The sequence below is a fragment of the Lycium barbarum genome, chromosome 8 (assembly GCF_019175385.1).
Source record: "Lycium barbarum isolate Lr01 chromosome 8, ASM1917538v2, whole genome shotgun sequence".
NCBI classification, from domain to species: Eukaryota; Viridiplantae; Streptophyta; class Magnoliopsida; order Solanales; family Solanaceae; genus Lycium; species Lycium barbarum.
The window spans coordinates 13,069,170-13,083,503 of NC_083344.1; the positions used below are offsets into that span (position 1 = coordinate 13,069,170).

At 35.6% G+C, this 14,334-nt stretch overlaps 1 protein-coding gene across 1 annotated transcript in view; it reads left to right on the forward strand.

The window, feature by feature from the left end:
- The first annotated feature begins 4,701 nt into the window (after positions 1-4,701).
- Positions 4,702-14,334, forward strand: part of LOC132607694 (uncharacterized) — a 12,835-nt gene continuing 3,202 nt past the window's right edge. The window contains exons 1-5 of the mRNA XM_060321779.1: positions 4,702-4,924; positions 5,079-5,384; positions 11,663-11,745; positions 12,571-12,678; positions 13,714-13,863. Of these exons, the coding sequence (XP_060177762.1) occupies positions 4,702-4,924; positions 5,079-5,384; positions 11,663-11,745; positions 12,571-12,678; positions 13,714-13,863 (870 nt within the window). The remainder of the gene's footprint in view (positions 4,925-5,078; positions 5,385-11,662; positions 11,746-12,570; positions 12,679-13,713; positions 13,864-14,334) is intronic.

Here is a 14,334-nt window from a genome sequence, read left to right on the forward strand (position 1 = left end):
GAATTTTTAGTCCCGCTTAATAAAATTATTTTTTGAATTACCTCAACTTAAAAAATATCGCATGGCAAAATTTTTGTTAGCCATTGTGCATAAGTTTTATTTATAATGTGTGCATGAGTTAGTTTTTTTTTCTGAGGCTGGAGTTTAGAACATTTCAATAAGTTACAGATAATTAGGATCACGTAATGTGCTGCCTACGGGAGAAGGTTTTTCGTTATATTGGCTGAATGGACCAATATATTTCTATTTTTAACAAACTCCTTCTTTTAGCAATTGAAGCTCCTTAGTGCAATCAATTTCTGTGTGGCTTATTTTTTTCTTAAAATATACTAATATAGTCATAATCAAATTTAATTATATGTTTTTCAACAATAATAAACAACGTTCATTTTCAGTTAAAAAGAGTGTAGAATGTCATTTTATAAATTATAAGAATAACTCATCATAAATTGAAGAAAAATTATGAACAACAACACATACAATTTTGTCAATATGGCATAACTTATGACCAATTTAACATGATAGGCCGAATGAATAGTATTAAGTTTTGTCCGTTCGTCATAACTTGTGAGTTGTGAATAATTGAGTAACACATGCAATTTTTGCCTATAAGACAAAATTTGTGAATCGCGCAAGTCCCAATTTCTTACTTATTGAAATGTCCTGAACTCTTAGGGGACTATTGAAATGTCCTGAACTCTTAGGTGACTCTTGGTTGCTGATTAGAGAGGAATTATTCAAGTGTTAAAACTTGCATAGTTCTATACATTGCGTGGTTGCAAAAATGAGGAAAATAATTCTCACATAGAATCTAGCATAAGTTATACGATATTTAGTTGGTTTTTCTCTTTTCCCACAAAACATAGCAATGCTAATGCAATGTTTGGTTTATGGCTTTTTTTTTTTTTACGTATAACTAATACATGTATAAGTTATGAGAGAATTTATATATTATTTTACGTAGAATAAAAGATGAAATAACTAATACATGAATAACATAATGTATACAATTAAAACATGTATAACTAATCTCTCCATAACTAATTCCTCCTATATTATTAATCCCTGCATTACTAGTACCTACATAACTCTAACTTTCAACAAAACAATTCGTTATCTCATAGGCAAGATTAATTTATACTCCATAGCAACTTAAGTTTTGCCTACCAAATTCAAAGGCACTGATCTTTAATTTTTTTCCCTTCTCTAAAAATCCCTTGGTTTCGGGTTCGAACCCCCGCTCAGTCAATTTTTTTTTTTTTTTTAAAATCGCAAGGTAGGGTTTGGAGTCGCAAGGCAGAGTTTTGAATGCAAAACTCTACCTCAGGCAGAGTTTCAAATCTCTACCTTAAGGTAGAGTCATGCAAAGCTCTACCTTAAGGTAGAGATTTGAAACTCTGCCTGAAGTAGAGTTTTGCATTCAAAGGTAGAGATTTGAAACTCTGCCTGAGGTAGAGTTTTGCATTCAAAGGTAGAGATTTGAAACTCTGCCTGAGGTAGAGATTTGAAACTCTGCCTGAGGTAGAGTTTTGCATCCAAACCTCTGCCTTGCGAAATTTCTTTTTTTTTTACTGAGTTAGTGTTCGAACTCAGAACCTCGGGGTATTAACGCGAAGGGCAAAACTTAAAGACCACCAATTTGAGGGGCAAAAATTAAAGGCCAATGCCTTTGAAGGGTAATCAGCACAAAAAAAATGACATAGGATACCTACTTAAGACTCTTTATTATAAAATATATAAATAGTTTTTCTTATTTACAAATATAACAATATTTTACGAAACATAACAGAATTTCATATTTTTTTTCATTTTTTTTTTTTAAAAACATATATTTTTTTAAAATTTAATTTTTTCAAAACTTTTTATTTTAAAAAATAATTCTTTTATTTTTTACTTTTTTTTTAAATTAAATTTAGTTTTTTGCTCGAGACTTAAAAAATTTAACTCAAATTTTTGTGTATGAAAACTCTATGAAAAATGTATGAGATGTATACATGTGAGCGAAATTTTTAGCCTTGATTATTGTGTGATAGTTGTATATAGTGTTGTTGTAGTTGTATTAATTTCTAGAAACTTAACATGAACTTTATACACGAAAAATGTGAGCTAAGTCTTGAGCGAGATATATATATCGCATACCGTTTTCATACATAAAATTTTGAGCTGATGTTTAACGTGAACGAGATATACATTTCATATATTTTTCATAATTAAATTTGAGCGAACTTTTTAAGCCTTGAGCAAGATATACACATTTCATACACAAAATTTTGAGCACTTATTTTAGGTCTTGAATGTTGTATGAAAATTGTATACAATATTGTTGTAGTTGGATTAAATTCTTTAGAAACCTAACACGAACTTTATACACGAAAATGTGAGTGAAATTCTAAGTCTTGAACAAGATACAAATTTCATACTGTTTTCATACACAAAATTTTGAGCAAACTTTTTAAGCCTTGAACGAGATACACATTTCATACACTAAATTTTGAGGGAACTTTTTAAGTCTTGAGCGAGACATACACATTTCTTACATGGTTCATACATAAAATTTTGAGTGAATATTTTATGCCTTAAGCAGAAAAAAATATTTTTTATTTAAAAAAATATAAAAAATTAATGTTTGTAATTTGTTTTTAAAAAATAAAGTAAAAAATAAAAAATTAATTAAATGTTTTTTTTTTAAATATTTAAAAATATTTTTCCTTTTTGAAAAAAGTTTGTATGAAAGATGAAAATTCGTTATGTTCTGTAAATTAAATTTTTTTGTCATCCTCCGTAAATACTTTTCTTATCATGTATTTATATGTCATTCACCCATAATAGTAAATAGCAAAAGAAGCGAGTAATTGCACGGTTATGGACTAATCTTTAATTTTGTCCTTCAAATGGGCTGGTCTTTAATCTCTTTAAGAGCGCGAGCATAACTTGTGAATATTATAATGCGTAACTTATACCCCTATAGGCATAAATTCAATTTAGAAGGGTCAAATTTAAAGGCCAGCCCATTTAAAGGCCAGCACAACAAGGGACAAAAGGGCAAATAACCCCAAAAGTCCAAGATTGAGAAAATAATAAAAATGGCCTCTTATGTTTGGAGATAGATTTAAAGGTTTCCTTAAATATTTTTTGAGCAACTTTAGTCTTAAGTTTGTCAAAACTGAGCACTTTTGTTCTCAATCAAATATTTAACAAATAATGTCTGTTAGATTGACGAGAATTGTGAAAAATGAATTTAGCGTGAACTCACATTTGGAGGTGTGGTTTTGCAGTTTCTATTATTTTTTGGTCTATAGTCTGCTGAAGATTTTGAGGTGCTACTTGCATTATCTATTTTTGTTTATTTTGGTGTCTAGTGCAACTTTTTGTGTAGTAATTTCTAGAAGTTGATGAGATTTTCATGGTGTTACTAGTTAATTTTTCCTCATAATTTTTCTAAAACCTAACTAACAGAGTTTGTTCAAATATTTGACAAAAACCAAAATTGCTCACTTTTGGCAAAATTAGAATCAAAATTGCTCAAAAGTATAATTGAAGGACCACTTTGAATATTCCTCAAGTATGAGGTACCATTTTTGTCATTTTCTAGTTCAAATCTGAAAGATTAATACACAAAAAAGTTTCTCCTCTTTCCTAACAAAAATGCCAAAAAGAGAAAAGTTATACTTACAATCCAAAGCTGAGTAGGAGTGGTTGTAAACTTGTTCATGTGGCGTCGACCAAACGTAGTTTCCCTTTTAAATCTGAATCTGTTAGGATCTAATAGGTAACCACATTTGATTATAAATGTAGCTAAATTTAGGGGCAGATTTATGTTGGTCCGAGTGATGTCACGTGACACTGCTTCGTCGAAATGTTTTACTAGATATACATATATAAAAAATTAATTAAACGAAATTAAAAGGTAAAAGCAATAAAGTAATAAATCAGTAGCATAAAATGGCATTGGGGTAGATATAATGTTAAAACCAGTAAATATAGTCTTAAAAAAACTGTAGCCGCTTCCTACTCTAATTCTACACCAAATTGGTCAACTTAAAAGCTAAAACCCTAAAATAATTCATAACCTTAAAAGTTCTTTTATCAATTACAATGTAATTGATGGCTGCCCACTTTTCAAATTAGAATATAAGTTCCTCTCATTTCTTATCCCGATTGCCACATCAGGTTAACTTTCTTCACTATAATATTTTATTAACTGCTTGCAATGATTTCATGACAGTAATATATTTTCTTTCTACTTTCTACAATGAAATTATCTTTTATTCATTATATTGATATTTAAATTTACTTATGTTTTATTGTTTCTTTACAGTTTTAATCCTGGTAAGAGCTATGGACATGAATTTTTTATTTTACGTCTTGCTAATATCGAGACAATTAAAATTTTAATTTGAGAACATAATTTGATTTTATTTTCTGAAGCCATCCATTACACAATATTTAATGCAATTATATATTATAGTTACCGAACTAATCAATAGTTATATCCTATTTATGTATAGTATGCGAATTCTATCGAATTTTAGAATTAAAAATGAGAAAAAGTCCTGATTGTCAAAGGGAAAAATGCTTCCAAACTTTTATGTCTTATAAGTTATAACCAAAAAGAAGGTAATTCTATCAATCTATCTCTAGATAAATATTTGATCCTTAATTACTAATTGTGCAGATTACATCACATCAGCCTAAATTTCAATGGAGCGATATTATCATAAAGTTTCTTCCAAGCATCCAAAGCCAAGTTCAACAACTCCAGATTCAACTGACTTGGGAGAAAGGACTAATGAGTCCGAACAACATCGACAAAATGAAGGAATTGATCTAAATTCCTTACCGAAAGATCCTGGGGAAAGATTAGCTATTCGAAAGTATCATCCAAATGACCATGATGCAACAAGGAGATCATGTATTCATCAAGGTCCCTTCCAACCTCGAAAGCACATGTTTCCTAAGAGATATATGTATGGTAAATTGTGTCGTTTTAATTCTAAATGGTTTGATAAGTATGATTGGTTGGAATATTGTGTAACAAAAGATGCGACTTTTTTGCTTCTACTGCTATTTGTCTCAAGATGAAAACATCAATCAAGGTGGAGGAGAGGTATTTTCAAGTATAGGTTTTACATGTTGGAATAAGAAGAAAAGTTTTAACGAGCATATCGGTGGACCAAACAGTGCTCATAATCAGTCAAGAAGAAATGCTAAAGATTTGATGAGACAAAAACAATCCATTCAAAGTGTACTTGCTAAACAATCTGATCAACAAAAGTTAGAATACCAAACTCATTTAGAATCTGCAATTGATGTGATAAGATATCGTTTGAACCAAGGATTATCATTTCGGGGGCATCGTGAAGACGAATCATCTTTTAATAAAGGTAACTATATTGAACTTCTTAGATGGTATACTAAACGATAAAGCTCCAAAGAATAATCAGTTAACTTCTCCATACATTTAAAGGGATATTATCACTGCATGTAAGATGGAAACAGTTAAGTATATCATTGATGATGATTACTTTTCCATATTAGTTGATGAATCTCGTGACGTGTCATGTAAGGAGTAAATGACTATTCTTTTGAGGTATGTTGATAGAAGGGAGAGTGTAATGGAACGGTTTATTGGTATCATTCATGTTCGTGATACTAGTCCGTTGTCCTTAGGAAATGAAATTGTTGGTTTACTTGCTCAATATTCTTCAAACCCATCTCATATAGGTAGACAATGTTATGATGGAGCAAGCTATAATGACCAAACAATTTACCCCTGTTGACTTTTCTCTGAGCCTTATGGGTGCGATTTTAACCAACGAGGATGGGTGGTGGCACGGTTCCTGAGGTCATGAGGCAAATTTTAGTGTGACTTTTGAAAATTAGAGACTTTAAATGAAAAGCGTTTGACCAATAGTTGACTTTTGGATAAATAGGCCTTTTTCGAAAATTCGTCGATTCCAAGAGGTCCGGATGATCGTTTATCACTTGATGGGATGCTCGGGTCAGTTCCCAAGATAATTGGGAGCATTTTTGGACTTCGGTTGGAAAGTTAGCTTTAGGTCATTGGGGGTTGACTTGGTCAAATAGACCTCCGTTGGGAATTCAGAGGCCGCAGGTGAGTTCTTAGTGCATTTTTATGTGTGTTTGCATGTTTGTTTTGTATCTGTGGGGCCTCGGGTGATAGTCAAATTTCGGGTTGAGATTGGTCAAAAATCGATATTATTTTGGTGTATGGTGTGCGCTGTAGCCGTTCCCTGACCGCCGTAGTCGTTGTGCGCTGTAGCCGTTATGCGCTGTAGTCGTTGCCTGACCGCCGTAGCTATTCTGCGCTGCAGCCATCCCTATGACCGCCTTAGCCGTTAACGGGCAGATTTTTCTCTACTTCTTAAGTTAAATCCCCTAAACACTTATCACTTCATTACATCATTTTCTTAAGCATTTTAGGGCGATTTTCAGAGCATTTGATCATATTCTTCATAGGGATAAGATCCTTGGCCTTAGAATTCATTACTTTCACTTCTTAATCATTAATCCATGCTAGAATCAAAGAGGAAAAGTGGATTTTTATGAGAAATTCTTAAAATGGGTTTTAGACTTCCTAAGTAGAAATTGTTGATGAAATTGGTTAGTATAACCCTAGAACCTGATATACTCATTGTTGTTAAGCTTATATCTTCCATTATTAGAGGTCAATTTATATATTGAAAAGTTAGGGTTCATACCCAAATTTGGGGGTTTCACGTAAAATCAGAATTTAGTTTAATCTTGAGTTAATATAACAATTGATTAGTGGGTTTTGATCATCTAGATTTGAATTGCATATTCCACCTTAAAATTTCCCATTTTACCTTTGTGGGCCTATTTCCCCAACTTTCATAGATTGGATTTGACCTAATTTAGAAGCTTAGTAATATGGGTATTGTTCTTCATGGTTTCTAATCTAGATTACGTTTATAACTAGACATTGAGTATTTGGAGGAGCTACGAAAGGGCAAGGTAAAGGTGTGGTTGTTCGTGGCTCTTATTCGGCATTCCAGGTAGGTTACGGCTTACCTTATGGTTAGACTTCAGTTAGAAAAACATATGTAGAGTTAGTGATTGTCGGAGACAACATGTTACGTCTTCGGGTATGAAGTTGGGATGGATTCTTAGGTTGGTATTGTTGTTGACTATGGCTTGTCGCCTTATTGTGTTCTATTGAGTTGTTGCCTTATTGTGATTTGTTGGCTTGTCGCCACGTGATTGATTCTAGAGTTGATGCTTAGGGATTGTATTATGATTTGGAGAGTGTATTTATCATCGTTGAGGTTGTTGGAAAGGAAAGGAAAGGAAAGTAAAGTTATGATATTGATATTGTGATTGAGATATGTGTCCATGTGTGGCGCGATTGATTTGATTTGTTGTCATTATTCATTGATATTATGCATTGCGCTCAATCTCATCTTTCATGATACCCTAGTATGAATACTTAGTGACTTATTCATGATTGTGAACCCGTATCTCTCAGTTAGAGGTTATTGACTTGTGAAAAGGAAGGAATTGAAATTGGGATATATGTCCAGGTGTGGCATGGTTATCATTGATATACTGTTGTTGGCTTTGATATTATGCATGCATTCATACTCTTATATTTAGATCGCGTTGCGCGCCGCAACACACACACACACACACACACACACACACACACACACACACACATATATATATATATATATATATATATATATATATATGATACCACTATGTCACGACCCAACCAGAGGGCCATGACGGGCACCCAGAGCTAACCTACCGAGTACCTCCAAGCATATGTCTCATAATCATTTTTGGGTGGACCCCAAAGGTAGCTCATGCTTGTCATAACCTGTAGGGACATATACTACAACATAACGGTGCATCTCTATGTAATTATCAACAATTATGCCCATCATCACCAGCCGACAAGGCTATTAATATATTATACAATAATATGAACCGGTGGAGCTATAAAACGTCTAACTGTACATACACGTCTACAAGCCTCTACATAGAATACAAATGATCATAAGGACTAATACCAAATAGACTGCAGCTCCGAGGTAAGTGGAGTGCTCCTGAGAATCCACTGATAAAACACCTACGGGTCTAATCAGTCTTCCTGCCAACCTGTGGGCATGAGCGCAGCGTCAACAAGAAGGGACGTCTGTACGAATAAAGTACTGAGTATGTTAAGGCTAGTCCCTTTCTTTCAAAAGGCATTCAGATGTGCAGGTTATCTCTTTATCTAATGTTATGTTCTGTATCTCTTGTTACGTTGTTATTCATGCCTTATGTGTGTGTGTGTGTGTGTATTGGACCGGGTTGCAGTACCGCAACACTGACTGGGATCGGGTTGCACATTCTGCAACACTGACTTGGATCGGGCTGTGTGCTGCAGTAGGTACATGGACTTCGCTGGTCTTCCATGGGTCATGACTATCAGAGCGTAGACATCGTCCGCCCGAAGCGTGTGTGTATCATTGCATTGCATTCATATTTTTTTCACTCATACATGTGATTTCTGGTAGTGGTTATTTATTGTACCGTACGATGCTCGTGATTATTGACTTCTGGTTGGTTACTGATATGAGTTTGTCGTGTGCCTGATTGATATATGTTCGAAAATTGATTGGATTCGAGGAGTAGAGACTTTCTCCTCAGTTGAAACTTGAGGATCCATAGTGACATTGTTGGTTGTGCTAGTGTCTATGGTTATTCTGTGGAATTGTGGAAAAACTTGGCAACACTTGTGTTTAGGTCCATCACCACAGGATAGATTCGGTTATTGATCCTTATGTACTTGAGTTGTTATTCTTGGACTGTGTGGTGTGTATACCTAATTGTAACATGTCTTTTCAATCTCTTTCTTTATATATGTTAACTAACTGTTGTCGGCCTATGATGCCTACTCAGTATGTGTTTTTTGTACTGATGTTATCTTCCTACACACTTTTTCGTGGTGTAGAGTTTGAGACAGGTTCCGCTTCTCCTTCCGAGACTGATTTTCGAGGCCTGACTTATGAGTATCGAGGGTGAGCATCTGACGAGTCGCTGCCCGAAGACTCCTCTATTCCTGTCTTTATTTTCTTCCATTCAGACAGATGTATTTAATAGTTGAGACTTGTATATTCTAGGCATTACTTTGTTGCTCTTGTACGGGTCAGACCAGTTCCTTGGGGATTCTATTTATATTCCCCACTTATGATTAATTATGATTTCAGGCTTCTACTTATTTTGCTGTATTTACTTTATTGTGGTTTACATTGATGATTTAGTACAGCGTTCGTCTACTGAGGTAGGAAATGGCAGGTGCCCATGCGACTTAGCAAAATTGGATCGTGACAAGTTGGTATTAGGGCCCTAGATTACCCGGTCTATAAGAACAAGAGCATGTCGAGTCTTGCGGATCAATACGATGAGCTTCGTACTTATCTGCGAGAGGCTATGAGACATTTAGGAAGCTTTCAATTCTTTCTTTCCTTCGTGCTTCTTCATTCAAATTGGTATCTAGTAAATTCCAATTGGTATCTGAACGTCTTTATCTTAATCATCCACGAAAATTGGAAACTCGTGCTTAAATTCTTATACGAACGGTTTTGTTATGACGTGGCTTGGTATGGTACGAGATGTGTCATCCTGATTCGGACGCGTGACCAAATTCAGTTTCTAGTTATGGCTTGAGGATTCAGTTGAGTGGCATTGTTGTTAAGACTAGTTTATTTTGGGAGTTTCTTGAGAAATGAGAAGGATGTTACAAAGGGTCGAATGATCTCCGTATTTTCAGCGTTGGGTTGCTCGGAAGGGGCAAAAGTGCATTCTTAGTTTGACAAGAATGATTTGTTCGATGATATGATTTGTTTTGGGTAAAGTTTCAACTTCATCAAGGCTTTGTGATGGTGTGCATGGTGATACGCCCAAATTACACCTTTAATATTAGGAGTAAGCGATTATTGTCATTACTTCTAAGATTTGTTGTTATGAAATATAACTATTGGTAAAAGGGACAAGGTTGTGGTTCCAATGGAAAGTAATGCGCTTGGGTATCAAATCAACTTATTTATATGCGTAGATGTAATAGACCATGGGTTACTAAATTCTTGCTAAAAGTCTTCCAACCAAATTAATAAATTTCATCACTAAGCTTTTCCAAGCCTTAGAATGTTGCACATGAGAACACCCATTTAGTCTCAACTAGCTTTCCTATTCCTAGTTCAAGCTATTAGATGGGTGTAAAACCCCAAATTATTGCTATTAAGTCTTTTCCTAACTTACACTTCCTTTTCCAAGCAAAGTGTAAGTAAATAGGCACAAATAATGCTTGCAACCATTAAAAGACAATGAAGCTTGAAGAGTTAATAGAAAACGTCTTTAACACATAAAATAGAGTATGAATATGAAACTCAATAACATAACTAACACATTTGGTCCCACAACCTTAGCTAAATGGTTTAGCTACTCATCTTCATAAAATATAAAACAAGAGTAAAAAGAATATTCATAAAGCTTACAATGATTGATGGAAGAAGCTGACAAAAAGTGAAAAAATCTTCTTTTTAATCCCAACAACTAATATTCAATGCTCTCTATGCTAAAAGACAAAATAAAGTATGTGTAAGGAATATTCAATGTCTGTTCACAAAAACCTAGGACTACTATTTATAGAAGGGATACAAAAAGTACACGTTTGGCATTAAATGACAAGATGCGGACATAGTATGTGGTCGCAATAGGAGTATGCGACCACATACTGGCCATATCCTCTTTCGTGGAACTTCGTCATGCGGCCGCAAGTTGACCTTGCGGTGTCGCATATTCTTCGCAACCTTGAGCATTTTGCTCCAATCTGTGGTTGTTCTGAGGTGGAGTATTCGACCGCATCATAGAGTTTATGGTACCGCATACACAACACATGGTTGTTCTGAGATGGAGTATGAGACCGCATCACAGAGTTTGCGGTACTACATACACAACGCATAATGCTGCATTTTGAGAACTTCTCTGTCCTTGGTATGCGGCTGCAACTCGCACTTGCAGTGCCCCATACTGATCACATATTCAATATTTTTTCTTCTTTTTCTGCCTTTTTTCCCTTTTGTGCCCTTGACTCAAAAAACCTGAAAACACACAACAACCTAATAGAAATACAGAAAAATACTTGAAAAGACTCAAAAAAAGTGTAAGTAGTGGATGTAAAAAGCCTAAAATCCATGACTTATCATGTGGCATGGGCGTACCTATGGTAGGTCAACGATTCATCAATGGCAGTGTATTAGATGTCGCTATGAGGGGACAAGTGTAAGTTCAGTAAGGATCAGCGATTCGGCAAAAGTACAGTGACCATGTGTAACAAAGAAAAGCAGTTGAGAACAAGGACCTAAAGGACCACTTTGGTTGAAATTGTATAGTGAAATAAGATTTCTTAGGGTATTTTGATATCATTACTTTTTGTTTTGATGGGGCAGAGGCATAAGGAAGAGGACTTGAATAGGTTAATCCGTTATTAGGATAGGGAAAAATCGGTATCTGCCGTGTTTGTCCGGATAAGGTTGCAATGTGTACGACAGTGGATTCCGTATTCGGCCGTGAAAAAAATTGAGTTGGGCTTCCATGTGACTATATGGTAGTGGTTGGTGAGTTCTTCCAGGGAAGTGGTTATCGGTTCTAGATCTGAAGGCAAGGTTACTTGTGACGAGTGAAGACTTAAGATATTTGGCAGTTGTGGTCCTGGTATTTCAGTAAGGGTGTGTTCGCCGAGTCTTCGTGTTAGAAGAACGATAAAGATATCGTGGAATCAAGAGCTAGTTAATGTGAGAGTTATGTTGCGGTCATACTTGATAGAATAGACATAAGGGTCAGTATTGAGTTGGTATGTTTGGTTATGCCGTGGGCCAGTGGTTGACTAGCAAGATTGACTCTAGTGTTGGATGAGTACGAAGTTTTATTACTCAGAGCTATCGGGTGTTGCATCTAATATTAGATTAAGGTTGAGAGCCTTGTAGCTGTTCGTAAGTTTCAACTGGTTTCTGCTCCTACTGGTGTGCTACCCGATTGAGTTGATCGAATGGAACGGGATAATCGCGTGAGGGGTTAGAGGTGTTCTGGTTCGGCAATTGGGACGTTCGAAGTGGTAAATCAGTAATGAGGTTTGAATAGATTCGAGTTATGGAGAACATTTCAGAAATTGAGTTAAGGGAATTTGAGCAAGGCACCTTGGTAGAGATACGTGGGGACATTAGTAGGACTGTGTATTGTACGCTAGATTAAAGAGTATTCAGTTAGAGTTGAATGAGTAAGGGAACCCTAATGTGTATAGTGTGTGGCGTACTATTGTCTCCAGGATTGGCTCGGTTAGTTACAAGACTTATGATTATACGGTATTCTATTGAATAAGTTCAAGAAATGGTTGCGGTGACGATGATTGTGATTTGATTGGAATTGGGAAATTGAGGAATAAAAAAGGTATAGTTGATCGAGTATCGGTAAAACTATGGTGTGTCTTCGGAATTACTTGGGTCTATATAGATTGTGGTATTGTTGTCTTGCATAATTCAGGTGGGGGTATTTTCGTTAAGTAAGCCTAAGAAGGAAGTATACAAAAGAAGAAGACTAAGTGATATGACGAAGTTTAGTGATCAACGACTAGTGAGAAAAGAATTTCAGGTAACCGACATGTTAAGGTTTACGGGAAGTGGCTTGTGTGGTACACCATTAGATAGTTTCATAACACTCTCCAGTGGATGAGTTAGTATGGTTTTAAGAGAAAGGATTTGTGGAAATTTCTATTATGTGGGGCTATAGTTATATTCTCGAGATGGGACCGTATTCGTGGTAAGTGTTTTGTGTTATGAGTAATAATGACTGGATATCTTAGGGGAATAATGTTGGACATTAAGGACTCAGAAAAACTTGTGCTAGGATGGGGCAAGAGGTTGTGGGATTTGATGTTTTTGGAAATGTTATGGGCATATTGAGGTATTACAATGGGAGATTTGATCGTTAAAGGTTTATTATATGGGGCTATATGTCTTTGTGTTGAAAAGTTTGGGGCTTTGTCGAATTTTAGTATCGGGTAAAGGTTGATAAACTCTAAGGTTGCATTCATAAGGTATGGTTCTTTGGTACCTAATTGACAACTCGAATATGATTCAGCTTTTGAAGTCAAGAGTGACAAACATGATGTATTATGCGTAAGGAAAGGATTAAAATTGGCCGCCACAGATGCGTGGTAAGATTGTGATTGTTTTCGGGATATTAGAGTCAGTTCGAGTGGCTATTGGTGGTATTCAGGGGTTGTGCATTGATTCCGGGTCAGTATTGTTTGGTAAGAACTTGGTAGGACTGCATCATATCTCCAGAAGGACTTATGGGTTCCTAGTGAATCACCTTCTCGGATTCGGTGAGTTTCAGATTAGATTTGAGGTATGACAGGTTTAACGAGCTTATTTAGGGTTTCCAGGTGGACTTGATGATATTTTACCGAGAGTAACTACTCAGACAGAGGTGATGGTTTACATCGGTGCTTGGTAATGATGTGGCAAGGTACCCAGTGAAAGTCTAAAAAGACTTAGAACTAGCAAGGTCGGATACGAGTAAGATCAGTTTGATGGAATTGCTTAGAGTTGCTCAGATAAGGCAAGAATTCTTTTCTGGCTAGAGTAAGTCATGCTTTCTGGCTTATGTTTATGTGTTTTTAAGAGATCGTTGTGCGAAGAACGACTTGAGGAGGATGAAGGAAAGGTTAGCGGAATCAGAGTATTTACCGGTTTAGAGTGGGCTATGATTGCGTTTATGTCTAAAGGTTTGTACTGTTTTGATGAATGTTTGTGGGACCTATTGATCGCTGAGGTATGGTTATGTTGAATTAGAGAATTTCGGTAAAAGTGGCTCTTTTATTCAGGGATCAGTTGTGAGTGCATTTCGAGTATGGTAATATGGAAATTGGGTCTTTTAATTAAGTTAGAGGAGGTGTTGACTGACACGGTGAGCGGGCAGTGATTTTGGCATATTTGTGCCATGGAGGCTTCCGTGTTGTTACAATAATGATTCCTTGGTTACCGTTAGCCTTCATACTCTCTTTCTTCATTCGAGGATGAATGATTGTTTAATTGGTTGCTGATGTAACGATCCATTCGGTCGTTATAGAGTTTATGACCCATTTACCCCGTTGACCTTTTCTCGAGCCCTATGAGTATGATTTTGACCTGCGGGGATAGATGGCACGGTTCCCGATATCATAGGGTGAATTTTAGTGTGACTTTTGAAAATTTAAGCCTTTAACTAAAAAATGTTTGACCAATAGTTGACTTTTGGGTAAAA